At 42.5% G+C, this 13075-nt stretch overlaps 1 protein-coding gene across 2 annotated transcripts in view; it reads right to left on the bottom strand.

Moving 5' to 3' along the window:
• The window catches only part of rrbp1b (ribosome binding protein 1b), a 52051-nt gene extending 40333 nt beyond the window's left edge, over positions 1–11718 (bottom strand). For both annotated transcript variants that reach the window (XM_083764691.1, XM_083764692.1), the window contains exons 1-6: positions 11656–11718; positions 7553–7766; positions 5083–5202; positions 4240–4495; positions 2051–2347; positions 1051–1193 (exon numbers count right to left, since the gene is read on the bottom strand). In XM_083764691.1, the coding sequence (XP_083620817.1) occupies positions 1051–1193; positions 2051–2347; positions 4240–4495; positions 5083–5202; positions 7553–7705 (969 nt within the window). In that variant the 5' untranslated portion in view covers positions 7706–7766; positions 11656–11718. The remainder of the gene's footprint in view (positions 1–1050; positions 1194–2050; positions 2348–4239; positions 4496–5082; positions 5203–7552; positions 7767–11655) is intronic.
• Between the last annotated feature and the right edge of the window lie 1357 nt (positions 11719–13075).

Below are 13075 nucleotides of genomic sequence, written 5' to 3'. Positions count from 1 at the left end.
ACAAGACTGCACCCGGTGTGAAGCACAGCTTCTAACATCCCATAGTCTGAAGCAAGCGATGCGGCGCTCAGGCACAGGCTTCCGTTTCAGACCTAAATAAAACGACACTCAAAGGGCAAAGTTTTCATAGACCCAGTTACTCGGTTGTCTCGCAAAAGCCAACCTGGCAACCCTGTAACTAAACGACACAGGGCTTTGGGATTTTGTGACGTCATTATTCAACCAATTCAAAAAGTAATCGTTGGAATAAATGCAATAAAAAGAAAGAAATGGACACTTGGAAGCCCTAAACTCATGCCTTCTTCACAGCCCTCCTCCTCCTCGGCTAGCTCTCTCTCCAGCCCAAACCTCAACCCATCCATATCAGTGAGTATTGAGTAAAAACAACTACACTCTTCTGGGGAGTGGGGACGCGCATGTACGTTGCCAACCATGCATGCTCGTTGTTATGCAATATCACCAAATAAAAAATCAATCAGTGAGTCAATATCATTGCCGTCAAGCAGAAACCTTGTATCTATACATTTCAGTAAATTAATGCTATTACTTAGTCGTACATGGGTATCATGCACAAGGTGTGGACATGGCTGATCAACAAGCAGTTCTACAAGCAGATCTACAAGCTCATAGCGCGCCACCGAGTGGCGCGCTATGAACTTGTAGGTCTGCTATTTTTTGAAAAATCGTTAAAATGTGCCTAAAATTTTCCGAAAATTGTCATGATTTTTTTTTTTTTTTTCCTCAACGTCAGGCCTGAATGGGTTTAACGAGAGCTTGTGAGTTGTGACAAAAATAATAACTACATTTGGAATACGGGTTTCTTTTCTATTCTTTTTCTTTTTTTTTCCTGAAAAGAGTTTGGACATATACACGCGGTCTGATCCCGACACAGAGGGACCTAAATCATGTGTTCAGGTGTTAGCATCATGTCGTGCTTTAAAAATAGCAGATCTACAAGCTCATAGCGCGCCACCGAGTGTCGCGCTATGAGCTTGTAGGTCTGCTATTTTTGAAAAATCGAAGAGCGACTGACAAAGCCGGTTTTCCTACCAGTTGCCAGGAGTCCTGAGAGATGCCGGCCTTGTCGCTGAGCACCTCAATCAGCTTGTGAGTCTCTGCCTCGCTGAAGCTCATGCTGCTCACCGTGGATAGCAGGGACTTATAGGGCAGCAACAGAGCATCCACACTGTCCACTGAGGAGAGGAGGGGAGAGGAGAGGAGAGGAGAGGAGAGGAGAGGAGAGGAGAGGAGAGGAGAGGAGAGGAGAGGAGAGGAGAGGAGAGGAGAGGAGAGGAGAGGAGAGGAGAGGAGAGGAGAGGAGAGGAGAGGAGAGGAGAGGAGAGGAGAGGAGAGGAGAGGAGAGGAGAGGAGAGGAGAGGAGAGGAGAGGAGAGGAGAGGGTTTGTTTACTGTATGTGCTAAAGGAGTTTTTGATTGATTGAAAAACTGTTTGAAGAATGGGCACGGTTCAAGGAAAGTACAGGTCAATACAAAAAACTGCTAATAAGAGGACAAAACCAGAAAAAGCACCAAGACTTCTTTACATAACGGACCTCCAATTTCAATTCTATCAAAACATTTAAAGACATACAAATAGAGTGGAGTAACTTTGAGAGCTGTTTCACATAAGTCAATATTGTGAAATATCAATTTATAATCAACAGAGAACATTTATATTCAAACCAATATTTGTGAGTTACATCCTTCAAGGTATAACTACACAACCTAAACCTCTATACCAAAGTCTCATTGAGCTTTGAGACTGTTGTACAATGTTGCACTAAACAGTGACATAAAGAAAAAGTGCGAAAAGAGTTGATCAAAAGCTCACAATGTCGCAATGCTTTTTTGGAAAACGTGAATATATCTTTCAAATTGAGTATTTTGATCGATTTGTTTGATTAACCCCATTTTGGTGCGGGAACCCCTTTTGGTGTTAGCATTATGTTACGCTGTAGCTATTGAAAAAGTAGCAGATCTACAAGCTCGTAGGGCGCCACTCGGTGGCGCGCTACCGATCCAAAAATCCACCGATCCAAAAATCCACTCACCCGGTTCAGCTTTGTCCTTGGACTTCTTCTTCTTGGCCGGTGCTTCAGCGGCGGTGGGAGGCGGGGCTTCAGCAGCGACCACCAGGGGCGGGGCGGCGGCGGCATCGGTCACCGGGGGGGCAGCCTCTGCCACGGGTGGGGGCGTGGCCACAGCGGCCTCCTCCGCCGGGGGGGCGGCGGCGGTAGCGGGAGGAGCCGGCTCGGCCACGGCGGCGGCCGCGGCCGCGGCAGCAGCGGCGGCCTTGGACTTCTTCTTCTTCTTCTTCTCTTTTGGGGACGGGGCGGCCAGAGCCTCCACTGTAAAGGATTGTAATTGTGTTAGTTCCAGTGTTGCTTTTGGCAGCAAATTTCTATTTTAGTTTTAGTCATAGTCACTTCACTTAGTTTTAGTCACATTTTAGTCACCTGGAATGCATTAGTGTTAGTCTAGTTTTAGTCGACTAAATGTCATAAGATTTTAGTCAACTAAATCTACAGGTGATTTAGTCAACTAAAATGTATTTTGGCGGGCCTTGTTGCCGTCATAATGACTTATTTTACACTTGCTGAAAATAGCCGATCTACAAGCTCACAACGCAGATCAGCTATTTTCAGCATGCAACCAAGTGTAAAATGACTTATACTGGATCTCTTGTCCACTAGTCCCTTCCTAACATTTTAGTCTAGTTTTTATTTGTCGACGAAATTGTCAGTATATTTAGTCTTAGTTTTAGTCACCATAGCTTAGTTTTCATTTAGTTTCCATTTAGTTTTCTTCAGTGGAAAAAGGTAGTCGACGAACATTTTTCGTCTTAGTTTTAGTCGACGAAAACAACACTGGTTAGTTCATCAAAATAAAAGTTTTGGATTATACAATATTGTTGAATCTCGACGCCGATTCATGATCCGAGGCATTTTGTACCTGAGGTATTTATTCCTCGGCCTTGTAGGAATGTGTGTGTGATATTTCACATGAATAGCACGCCGTGTTTATGATTTGAGGCATTTTGTTCAAAACCGACCAATCCAACAAACTTTGGAAGCCAATGTTAGCCAATTCAGGATGGAATATGAAATACCGGACAGATCCGCCTTGATCACATGACTATAGAGATACTGTGTACCGATTTGCGGGATTTTTTCTGACAGAATCTGAAGGAATAAATGGGTTTGTGTTTTATAAAAAGTCGGCCTCCTGGTGGTGCTATAACTCATTCTGACCTGAGATCAGATTCATACGAGGTTTCCACTGGACACACACAGGTCTGATTAACCCATTCTGACCTGAGATCAGATTCTAAAAATGTCAGTCGTTCTTCGATTTAAAAAAAATAGCAGACCTACAAGCTCGTAGCGCGCCACTCGGTGGCACACTACAAGCTTGTAGATCTGCTATTTTTCAATAGCTAAAGCATAACATGATGCAATAACACCAAAATGGGTTCTCTAGTAAGGAGTTTGCGTGCGAGGTTTCACGCAGATCAGTGCAGTTATAGGTGCCCGTTACAGCGCCACCATGAGGTCCGATTTAAAGATTTTCAAGTGGAATTTCATCCTCGGCCGAGTGGGAATGTGGTGTGAAAGATCTCACGTATAAATTGCGCCGGTCGTGATTTGAGACCGTTTTGTTCAAAACGGACCGATCCTGCAAACTCTGGAAGTCAATCTTAATAGCCAATCGGAATAGAATATGGAAAATCAGAGAGATCTGTGTTGAATGATCACATGACAATAGAGTCTGAGAATCTGCCTCGTGGTGGAGGTTCAGAATTGGCATCCAGGGTGTGTGTGTGTGTGGGCACAGTTTCATAGCGACAGGGCCAATGGTGCCAGAGATTAGATGTATAACAGATGGAAGACGGACACACAGGGACGGACGAGACAGGGGCGAAAACATATCATCTGCCGTGTTAGCATTATGTTATGCTTTAGCTATTGAAAAATAGCAGATCTACAAGCTCGTAGTGCGCCACCGAGTGGCGTGATACGAGCTTGTAGGTCCGCTATTTTTGAAAAAAATCGAAGAACGACTGACATAGAAACATAGCTTTTTCAGAAAACGGTCAGGACGTAGAAGACATTTTTTAGAATCCGATCTCAGGTCAAAATGGGCTAATTGTTACTGATCCAAAATCAACATGGCGGAGCCTGGCGGAGACAATAAAAACGACAAATGCAAAAACGTATATAATAATATTAATAATAATAACCTTGCACTGCAGCAACAGCGGCCACGACGACCACCACCGGTTCTGGCTCAACAACCGCCGGCTCGGGTTCAGGCTCAGGCTCAGGCTCGGCCTCTGGCTCCGGCTCCGCTTCCGCTTCCGGTTCGGGCTCGGGTTCAGCTTGGGGTTCGGGTTCCGAGGCGGCCACGGCGACGGGTTCCGGGGCGACGGCGGCCTCCACTTCGGATTCCAGCTCGTCGGAGGTCGCCGTGCCAAGCGTCTCCACCGCAATGGCAGCCTGTTAGGGTTGTTGTCGCGAGGAAGACAGTTTCAGTGTTGTTTTTGGCAGCAAATTTCGATTTTTGTTTTAGTCATAGTCTCTTGAATAGTTTTCACTTAGTTTTAGTCACATTTTAGTCACCTGGAATGTATTAGTGTTAGTCTAGTTTTAGTCGACTAAATGTCATAAGATTTTTAAATCTACAGGTGATTTAGTCGACTAAAATGTATTTTGGCGGGCCTTGTTGCCGTCGTAATGAATTATTTTACACTTGCTGAAAATAGCCGATCTACTTGTAGATCTGCTATTTTCAGCATGCAACCAAGTGTAAAATGACTTATACTGGATCTGTTGTCCACTAGTCCCTTCCTAACATTTTAGTCTAGTTTCTATTTGTTGACGAAATTGTCAGTATATTTAGTCTTAAATCCCCTTCGATTCCCCTGGTTCCGCGGAAGTAATTTCTCTACGGAGAATAACATGGGGTGATCTTCAGCGCCACCTGGTGGTCACCAGTTTAGGCTCTGAGTGCCAATTCTCCCATTATAAAAAAGGAGAGGGCGTTTTAAAAAATTTTTTTTTTTTAATTGTAAAAAAAACCTTACCGGGGCGTCGGGTTCAGGGAGTTTGCCGTTGGGTTTCTGGTCGTCTTTCCTCTTGGACTTGCTCTTCTTCTCTTGTCTGTTCTCCTTCTTCTTCCTCTGGGTGCTTTGCTGCGTCAGCCCCTGAAGCACACAAACACAAATCACTTTCATTAGCTTTTGCTTTGGGTACAAGCTCCACTTCGGTCATAGTGTGGTTTTTAACACCCCTTTTGGGTGGCGGGAGAACCCCTTTTGGTGTTTTAAACATTATGTTGTAATTTAGCTATTGAAAAATAGCAGATCTACAAGCTCATATCAAATCGTGAAAACGTGGCGCAAATCTTTGAATATATATTCTTTCAGTTTCCGTTTTTAAACCCAAATCCAGGGTCCCTGGAACGACATATCTTCAGATGGGGGTCGGCGGCATATTACATCATATAATTTGTGGGATCCTTGACATGAAATATTGAGAACCACTGATGTACATGAGGTACATGAGGTTTTTCAGAAAAAAATACATTTTAAAAAAAGTATTTTTTTTAATTTCGACGTCAGGCCAAAATGGGTTAAGAAAAAGCGAGAATCAAAAATAAAGATGCAAAAAATAAATGTACACATGAGGTTAGACTGTTAAGACAAGGTGCAGAAAGTAGCAGGTATGTACTGTACATGAGGGTAGACAAGTAGGGCAGCAACGATCAGGTACCCTCACAAAAACATGCAGTAATCCTGGTCTCTAAACTGCCTCCTCCTGGCCAGCCGGGGCGCCTGATGGAGGGGAAAGGAACTGGTTGGAATAACGTGTTCCTTCCACGCGCTACGTCCAACCAGGGAAACTCCCCCCTGTCAGGTGTAAAGGAGCAACTTGGACACTCAGGCATGAAGGAAGCATGAGTTCAAGTCCGTTGCTCTCCCCATGTCCCCCATATATGGGGACTAGGTTGGTGGAGGGTGTGTAGAGCCCAGGATCACATTAGATGATTGACACAGGGGTGAAAAATGGGTTACAAAACCGTGGGATAAAATGTAAAAAATAAATATATATATATATATTCTATCGATTACTTTCTCGATTCATTAAATAACCAAGAAGCATGTTTTTTTTTATACAGTATATGAATGAATCGATTTTAACCACTTCAGCCTCATGTCCAAATGGAACAAAATGGACCTGTAAGGGACAAGGGTCCATTTTGTTCCTTTTGGACACTCTCAGAGTTAGGATTTTACTGTGGAGATTGGTGTTCCCAAGATAGAAAATGGCATCAAATGGGGTGGTCTAATCTTAATTGCATATCAAACTGTGGGGGTCCTTGAAAATAAAAAATATCGACAACCAGTGGGTTATTTTGATTAAACTGCTGAACCCTTAAGGTTCATACATAGTCTGGATTTTCGGTGGTTAGGTGACCACCGAACTACAACATGACGTCTCGAGTCGCGGTGAAGAGCAAACCGCCCTTCTCTCTGTTTTTACTCACCACCGCTCAACGTTATTTCAGCTCCGGTGGTCAGCTCACCACCGAAAATCCAGACTATGAATAGGCCTTTAGGCCCAAAACACACCAATGGTGCCTTTGCAACTCCTTGCAACTAAACAGTTGCGAGAATAGTTGCATGAAACTATTATCCCCAATGGCAGTTGCATTGGTGTGACATGTCCTTAAAAATGTTTTGTTGCAAGGAGTTGCATTGGTGTGGTTTGGACCTTAGACGTAGGGTGAAAAAAGCAGCAAGGCATGATGTGCGTAGTTGTACTGAAATAACGATCCGAAAACCACAAGTGGAGTTGGATATTATTTCAATTGTCTCCGCCAGGCGATAGATCGGCATCAACATGCACAGATCTGCGTGAAACTTTACATGTATACACTCCTAGAGGGCAAGGAGAAAGGTTTTCACATTTGCTTTTTATAGCTCCGCAGGAGGCCGGTTTTTGTAAAACATTTACTCTGTACATTTACTCTGTACACTGTAGTACAGATTCTGTACTACAGTGTACCCTCAAATCGGTACGCTGTAGTAAGTATTGACAGTGCAGTATCCCTATAGTTGTGTGATCAAGACGGATCCGTCATATTTTCCATATTCTATCCTTTATCGATAGGACAGTAGACCGACAGGAAGTGGGGAGAGAGAGAGATGGGGAGTGACACGCATCAAAGGTGGTCGGGATCGGGATTCGAATTTGCGACGCGGCGCCGTTTACAACTTTTGATTAACCCATTCTGGGGCGGGAACCCATTTTGGTGTTAGCACCATGTCGTGCTTTAGCTATTGAAAAATAGCAGATCTACAAGCTTGTAGGTCTGCTATTTATTTTTTTTTAATCGGAGCTTGTAGTTCTGCTATTTTTTTAAAAATCGAAGAGCGACTGACGTAGAAGACATTTTTAGAATCTGATCTCAGGTCAGAATGGAAAACTGTCAGGATGTAGAAGACATTTTTAGAATCTGATCTCAGGTCAGAATGGGTTAAGGACACATACCTTGCCCTGCTCGCGGCGCTGCTTGGCCAGGGCCTCCTCGTAAGAGGTCTCCTTCATGGACAGCGTGGAGACCAGGGCGATGCCGATGGCCGACACCACCATGAAGCCACCGAACACCATGAAGCCCAGCGTCTGTGGGTCTGTAACATCCATGACTGTTGTTGTTTATACTGCTGTCCTGACCTGTCCTGTCCTGTCCTGTCCCACCGTGAGCCTGGACATGTAGAGAGACAGTGGACAGTGGTCAGAGTATAGGTAATAAATAGAGGGTAATGCGCGTGACATCATCATCAAACCAGGAAGTTATGCAGGAACGCCTATACTGAGTGTCAAAAAACTACTTTCCTGGCCTTGACAGCCCCAGACATCCACACAGAAGTCATATCTGATTGCGTTAAACAATGTTAAACTCACTTTGCCTGTTGCTTTGCCACTCGATGTGCCATTCACTTGAACCCATTTTGGGTGGGAACCCCTTTTGGTGTTAGCATTATGTCATGCTTTAGCTATTGAAAAATAGCAGATCTACAAGCTCATAGCGCGCCACCGAGTGGCGCGCTACGAGCTTGTAGGTCTGCTATTTTTGAAAAATCAAAGAACGACTGACATAGAAACATAGCTTTTTTAGAACACTGTCTGGATATAGAAGACATTTGTAGAATGGTCAGAATGGGTTAAGCATGCGCATACCCTCTATACAGTGGAAGTATTAACTATAGCCTACACACATCCACAGTCGTTGCTGAGCCAAAGGTACTAAGAGAAGAGCCTGCACACCGAGCTAAAAAGGTAAAAAGACAAGTTAATATAAATATGTATTTAATTTTTACCCGTTTTACCTTTATTTGGTGCAGGCTCTGCTTTTAATTTAATAAAGAATAATGGAAAATAAATGACATTGTGGAAATTAGATACGAGCATATATGCTAAATGTTACTTATCCATCATCTTATCCATCCATCCATCCATCCATCAACCCCAACTAAGCAAAGGTTATGGAAAACAGTATTGGAAAATTCAAATAATACAAAACAAAAATAAGTTATTTCTAAATGTTCTTTTGACTTGTGTTAACACCAGATATCATGTTTGTACTTTATACATATTACATAACCAGATGTGCTGCTATTATCCCATTTTGGGCAGGAACCCATTTTGGTGTTAGCATTATGTATGATATGAGAAATAGCAGATCTACAAGCTCATAGCACGCCACTGAGTGGCGCGCTACGAGCTTGTAGGTCTGCCATTTTTGAAAAATCGACTGACATAGAAAACAGTGGTTTAACATACTTATCTTCTACCATATAGAGCAATGCAGTCCTGCCCCCTTTCAGAACGACGAGGGCACCGGGGAAACAAATGTCCCATTCTTTTTTCCATAGACGTTTCAGAAAGTATACTCTGTTACCCTGCCCTTTTTTCTAATCATTATTTGTTCGGGATCAAAACAATTGTGTTTATTGCCATGATTTGTCAGAAGCCGAGTTGGCTTCGTCCGAGGCTTAAACGGTCTTTAAATAAATAATTTCTGAAACGTCTATGAGAAATTCTCCCCGTGAAAGGGGGTGGGACTGCGACGCTCTATAGATGTAGTAGTTATATATTTTATTAACGTACTCTACCAAATACATGTAGTATAGTTAAATTGCCTAGTTACGTTGTATTAACGTATACTCTACCATACAGATGTACTAGTTATTATTGTATTAACAGATGTACTAGTTATATTACATTAGCATACTCTAGCATTGATGTTATCAACATACTCCACCATATGTAATATAATATATTGTATTATTATTATTAACACACTGTACCAAGCATATGCACCTAGTTATATTTTGTATTAACATATTCCCATAAATGTACTAATTATATTGTAACCTATTAACATACTCTAACTCTACCATACAGAACAGACGTAGGCCCTAATTACATTGTGCTAACACACTCTACCACGGTGGTAAAATACCTTAATACATATTGTGGTTCAAATAACATTAAGGATTGCGGTCGTAATGGTTTTGCATGTTGTCTGCAGCCTGTTACTGTATTATCACATGGAGGATCGTGAATGAAGCTGGGAGCTATATATTAGTCTGAAATGATAACGATCTAGGCCTAATTCTGACCCTTTAAATTAACATTCTGCATGAGATGTGAGAGGTTGAACACACAAACACCCATGGCGCGCGCGCGCGCACACACACACACACACACACACACACACACACACACACACACACACACACACACACACACACACACAGCATATGGAAGCGATAAACCTATAGGCTACTCCGCCCGTACAACGGTGTCGCTCGTACAGATTAAAAAGAAATGCCACACGCTCAACAGCGCATTGAAATAATTATAGCTTTTAGAATGAAAATGTATCCATTTGTAACTCACGGTTACCGGTTTGGTTACATTTCGGCTACACAACACACAGAGTGCATTTGGTTTAGTGGTTACATATTATCGTCCGATTATAGTCCCACAGTTCAATTCACATAAATAACCACTAAACAGATTTAATAATGTTTAATAATGACTGGATCAAGTCTATATAGGGACACGTGTTACAAGGAGATTGGTGACCTATCGATTCTCACTTCTCAGTCCAACTGTACGTAGGCATACTCCTCTGTTCTCAAACGCTGACTGTACTTTCCCAAAGACACGCCCCCTCCAATCAATGACTCTTCGAGGAATCAAGCCGATCAATCAATCAATGAAAACATTTATATACAGAGAGAGCACGGGCCGGGCGGCAGGCGATTTGTTACGATCGACCATTTCATCTATAGCTGTATTATCCACTGATCAACTGATTCACTAAAAAGTTGTCAATTCTGTGGCACTTTATATTCACGCAACAAAACTCATATTTTGACATGAATCCAATTTAAACAAAATGTGATTAAGATTAAGGCGACAACAAACAGCAACAGACCTAATAAATAGCGTGGCTGAACTTATAAGGACGTCCTCATCAAAAGTGATGAAGGTCCACAAAAAAAAGAAAGAGTAACTTTTTTTTTTACTGGCTTGCAGGGGCGACGTGTCTCTACTGACAATTAACCCTTTGTGCTGTGGCCCCTCCGTTATGTAACTCCTGCAAATATACAGCAAACCTGCAACTTTTCTTACCACAAACACTATCCCATGCTGCTCACCATTTGAACCGTTCTGTTACTATACTAACTATAGTTCAAAGAACCATATGCAGGACATTATAAACGCTTCCCCAAAAAAAAGAACATTCAACCATTGCATGCCTTATACGTTTTCCCACTCTTCACTAGTGGAGGTATTTTCAGTATATGATTTTTTTTTGTAAGTGAGAAGGAGGTTTTTCTCCTCATGCAGATGCGCAGGACTCTCTCTCTGTACAATGCTGATCAGAACACAGAGTTCTGAACGTGCACGGAACAAACTGACACGTTGTTTAACAACACGATCGAGACACTTTGTATAAGCTTTGTCAATTCACTTGGAAAAGTCGTGGAATGTGAGTTGGTTGGTTCACTCAATGCGCAGATTCATTATGACACTGCTGATGTGTCATGTATAATCTGTATGATACATCTATAGGTTATATTGACAATGCTTTGAAGATAACCAGGGGGGCAAAGTCTCCTTTCCCCCAGTCTAACCCTACACCCGACCTCTTCTTAAAACAAGCACAAATATAAAACAGAATGGACATTCACATCATTACAGTGAGTGAGAATATTCCAAAAGGTGACTTACTCAACTGCGTATCAAATAAGAGAAAACAAATAACACATAGGCCTGCAGCAAAGTTACTAAATTAACAGTCTTACGCCCCCCTAAACAAGACAGCATATGTTTCGTCCTTTTGGACCTGAACCCCCCATTCATTTTGTTTTTGGGGGGTGCGGGGGTCAAACTTTTTTAATTTTTTTGTACATTGGCTTGGTAACAAATAACAATAACAAAATATGCAGCTGACACTGGCCGCGGAGAAACGTCCGCGTCAACTAGCCTACTGCTGAACTATCTTTGACTGTAATAATACTAAGAAACGCAGAGGATATAGAAGCATAAAAAAGTGTAGTTAAGTTTCGTCTTACCCGGGCCGGTTTCTTCTGTGAGGTTTTGTGTGTGTGTGAAGTTTGGAGTCGTGGCACTTTCTCTGTGCAGACTGAAGCCCCGCCCCGGACCCCCGGACCCCGCGGACAGCTCCACACGCCATTGGACAGTACGCCTGTCAGTCAGGGACCTTTAAACCAACCACGTCACATACGACAAGCCTGACACCGCGCGGGGGGGGCGTGGCTGTCCCATGGGCGTGTGTTTCAGCAGCTAATGGGATTTGTAGCGCTGCTTCCAGGAGGAGTAGATCAACACAAACGTTTTTAATAGCTCGAACGAACAAGTTACATTTCGTGTTTCCCTGGGGGGGATCCAAACTAATGCATTACGTAATAATAACCACTTAAGCCATATTTAATTGTGAAAATAACTGATCTACAAGCTTGTAGATCTTCTATTTTTTTATTTTTTTATTTCTTGTTTTAATGTTTTTAATTATTTTGAAAAGTGTTTTATAATATATATATAGGCTATACAAATTATTAAAAAAAAAAGATTAGAGTTTGGAAGCGCTCGCTTTCAGTAGCCTAAAGCAACATCATGCATGTTGGCTTGTGGTGGACATTTTTGTCAATTATTTTGTCACGGACATACAAAATGAGTGGACAATAATGTTACTGGATTGATTGATTGATTGATTGAAATATGTATTAACAGTTTGCAGAATTACAGTACATTTCAAGCACAAACTCAATACAAAGACTGTTAACTGTGAGTGGACGACCCAATTAAGCATTACACTTGTTTACAACAGGGTCCACCATGTTCAATTCATCAAAACATTTAGAGACGTATAAATTGACACTTCTATATAGTCAAAGAACAGAACAGGAATTCATCATAAAGGAAGCAAAAAGGGAAAAGAAAAATATACAGTGAGGGGAAAAGGGTGGGGGGATTCAGATTTTACGGGGGCCATAGTTTCGAATTGCAGCCGTCCGTAGGTGCCCTTTGAGAGCGGTTTTGAAGGAGTCAAGGGATTCACATGTCTTAATGACTGTTGGTAGGGCGTTCCACATTTTGGTGGCATAGGAGCGAACTGAAAATAATTTAGTCCCTTGTTTGTGCCAAATCTGGGTTGTACATGCAGGTTTGTTGCACTCCCTCTGGTGTTGTGGGTGTGGACTTCGTTAACATTAAGGAAGTATCTATAGACAGGTACATGGGTATCTTGGTGGTGTATCGAATCTTGTGGACCAGACCCATTGCAAGATGCTGTACTCTGTCGTCGACCCTAAGCCATCCCAGCCTGTCAAAGTGGGCAGGCGTGAGGTGGGTTCGGGGGGTGAGGCCAACTTTGGTGGAAACTCATAAAGAGCTAGCACTGAATGACCATAGCAGGTCTGTAACTCTGAGAGTGTTCAAATGGAACCATTTGACTTAATGGGGTCCTTGCAA

This window comes from Protomyctophum parallelum (genome assembly GCF_964188405.1).
Source record: "Protomyctophum parallelum genome assembly, chromosome: 5".
Taxonomy (NCBI): Eukaryota; Metazoa; Chordata; class Actinopteri; order Myctophiformes; family Myctophidae; genus Protomyctophum; species Protomyctophum parallelum.
Note: the sequence above shows the minus strand (reverse complement) of the source record. Positions and strands in the feature narration are given on the sequence as shown.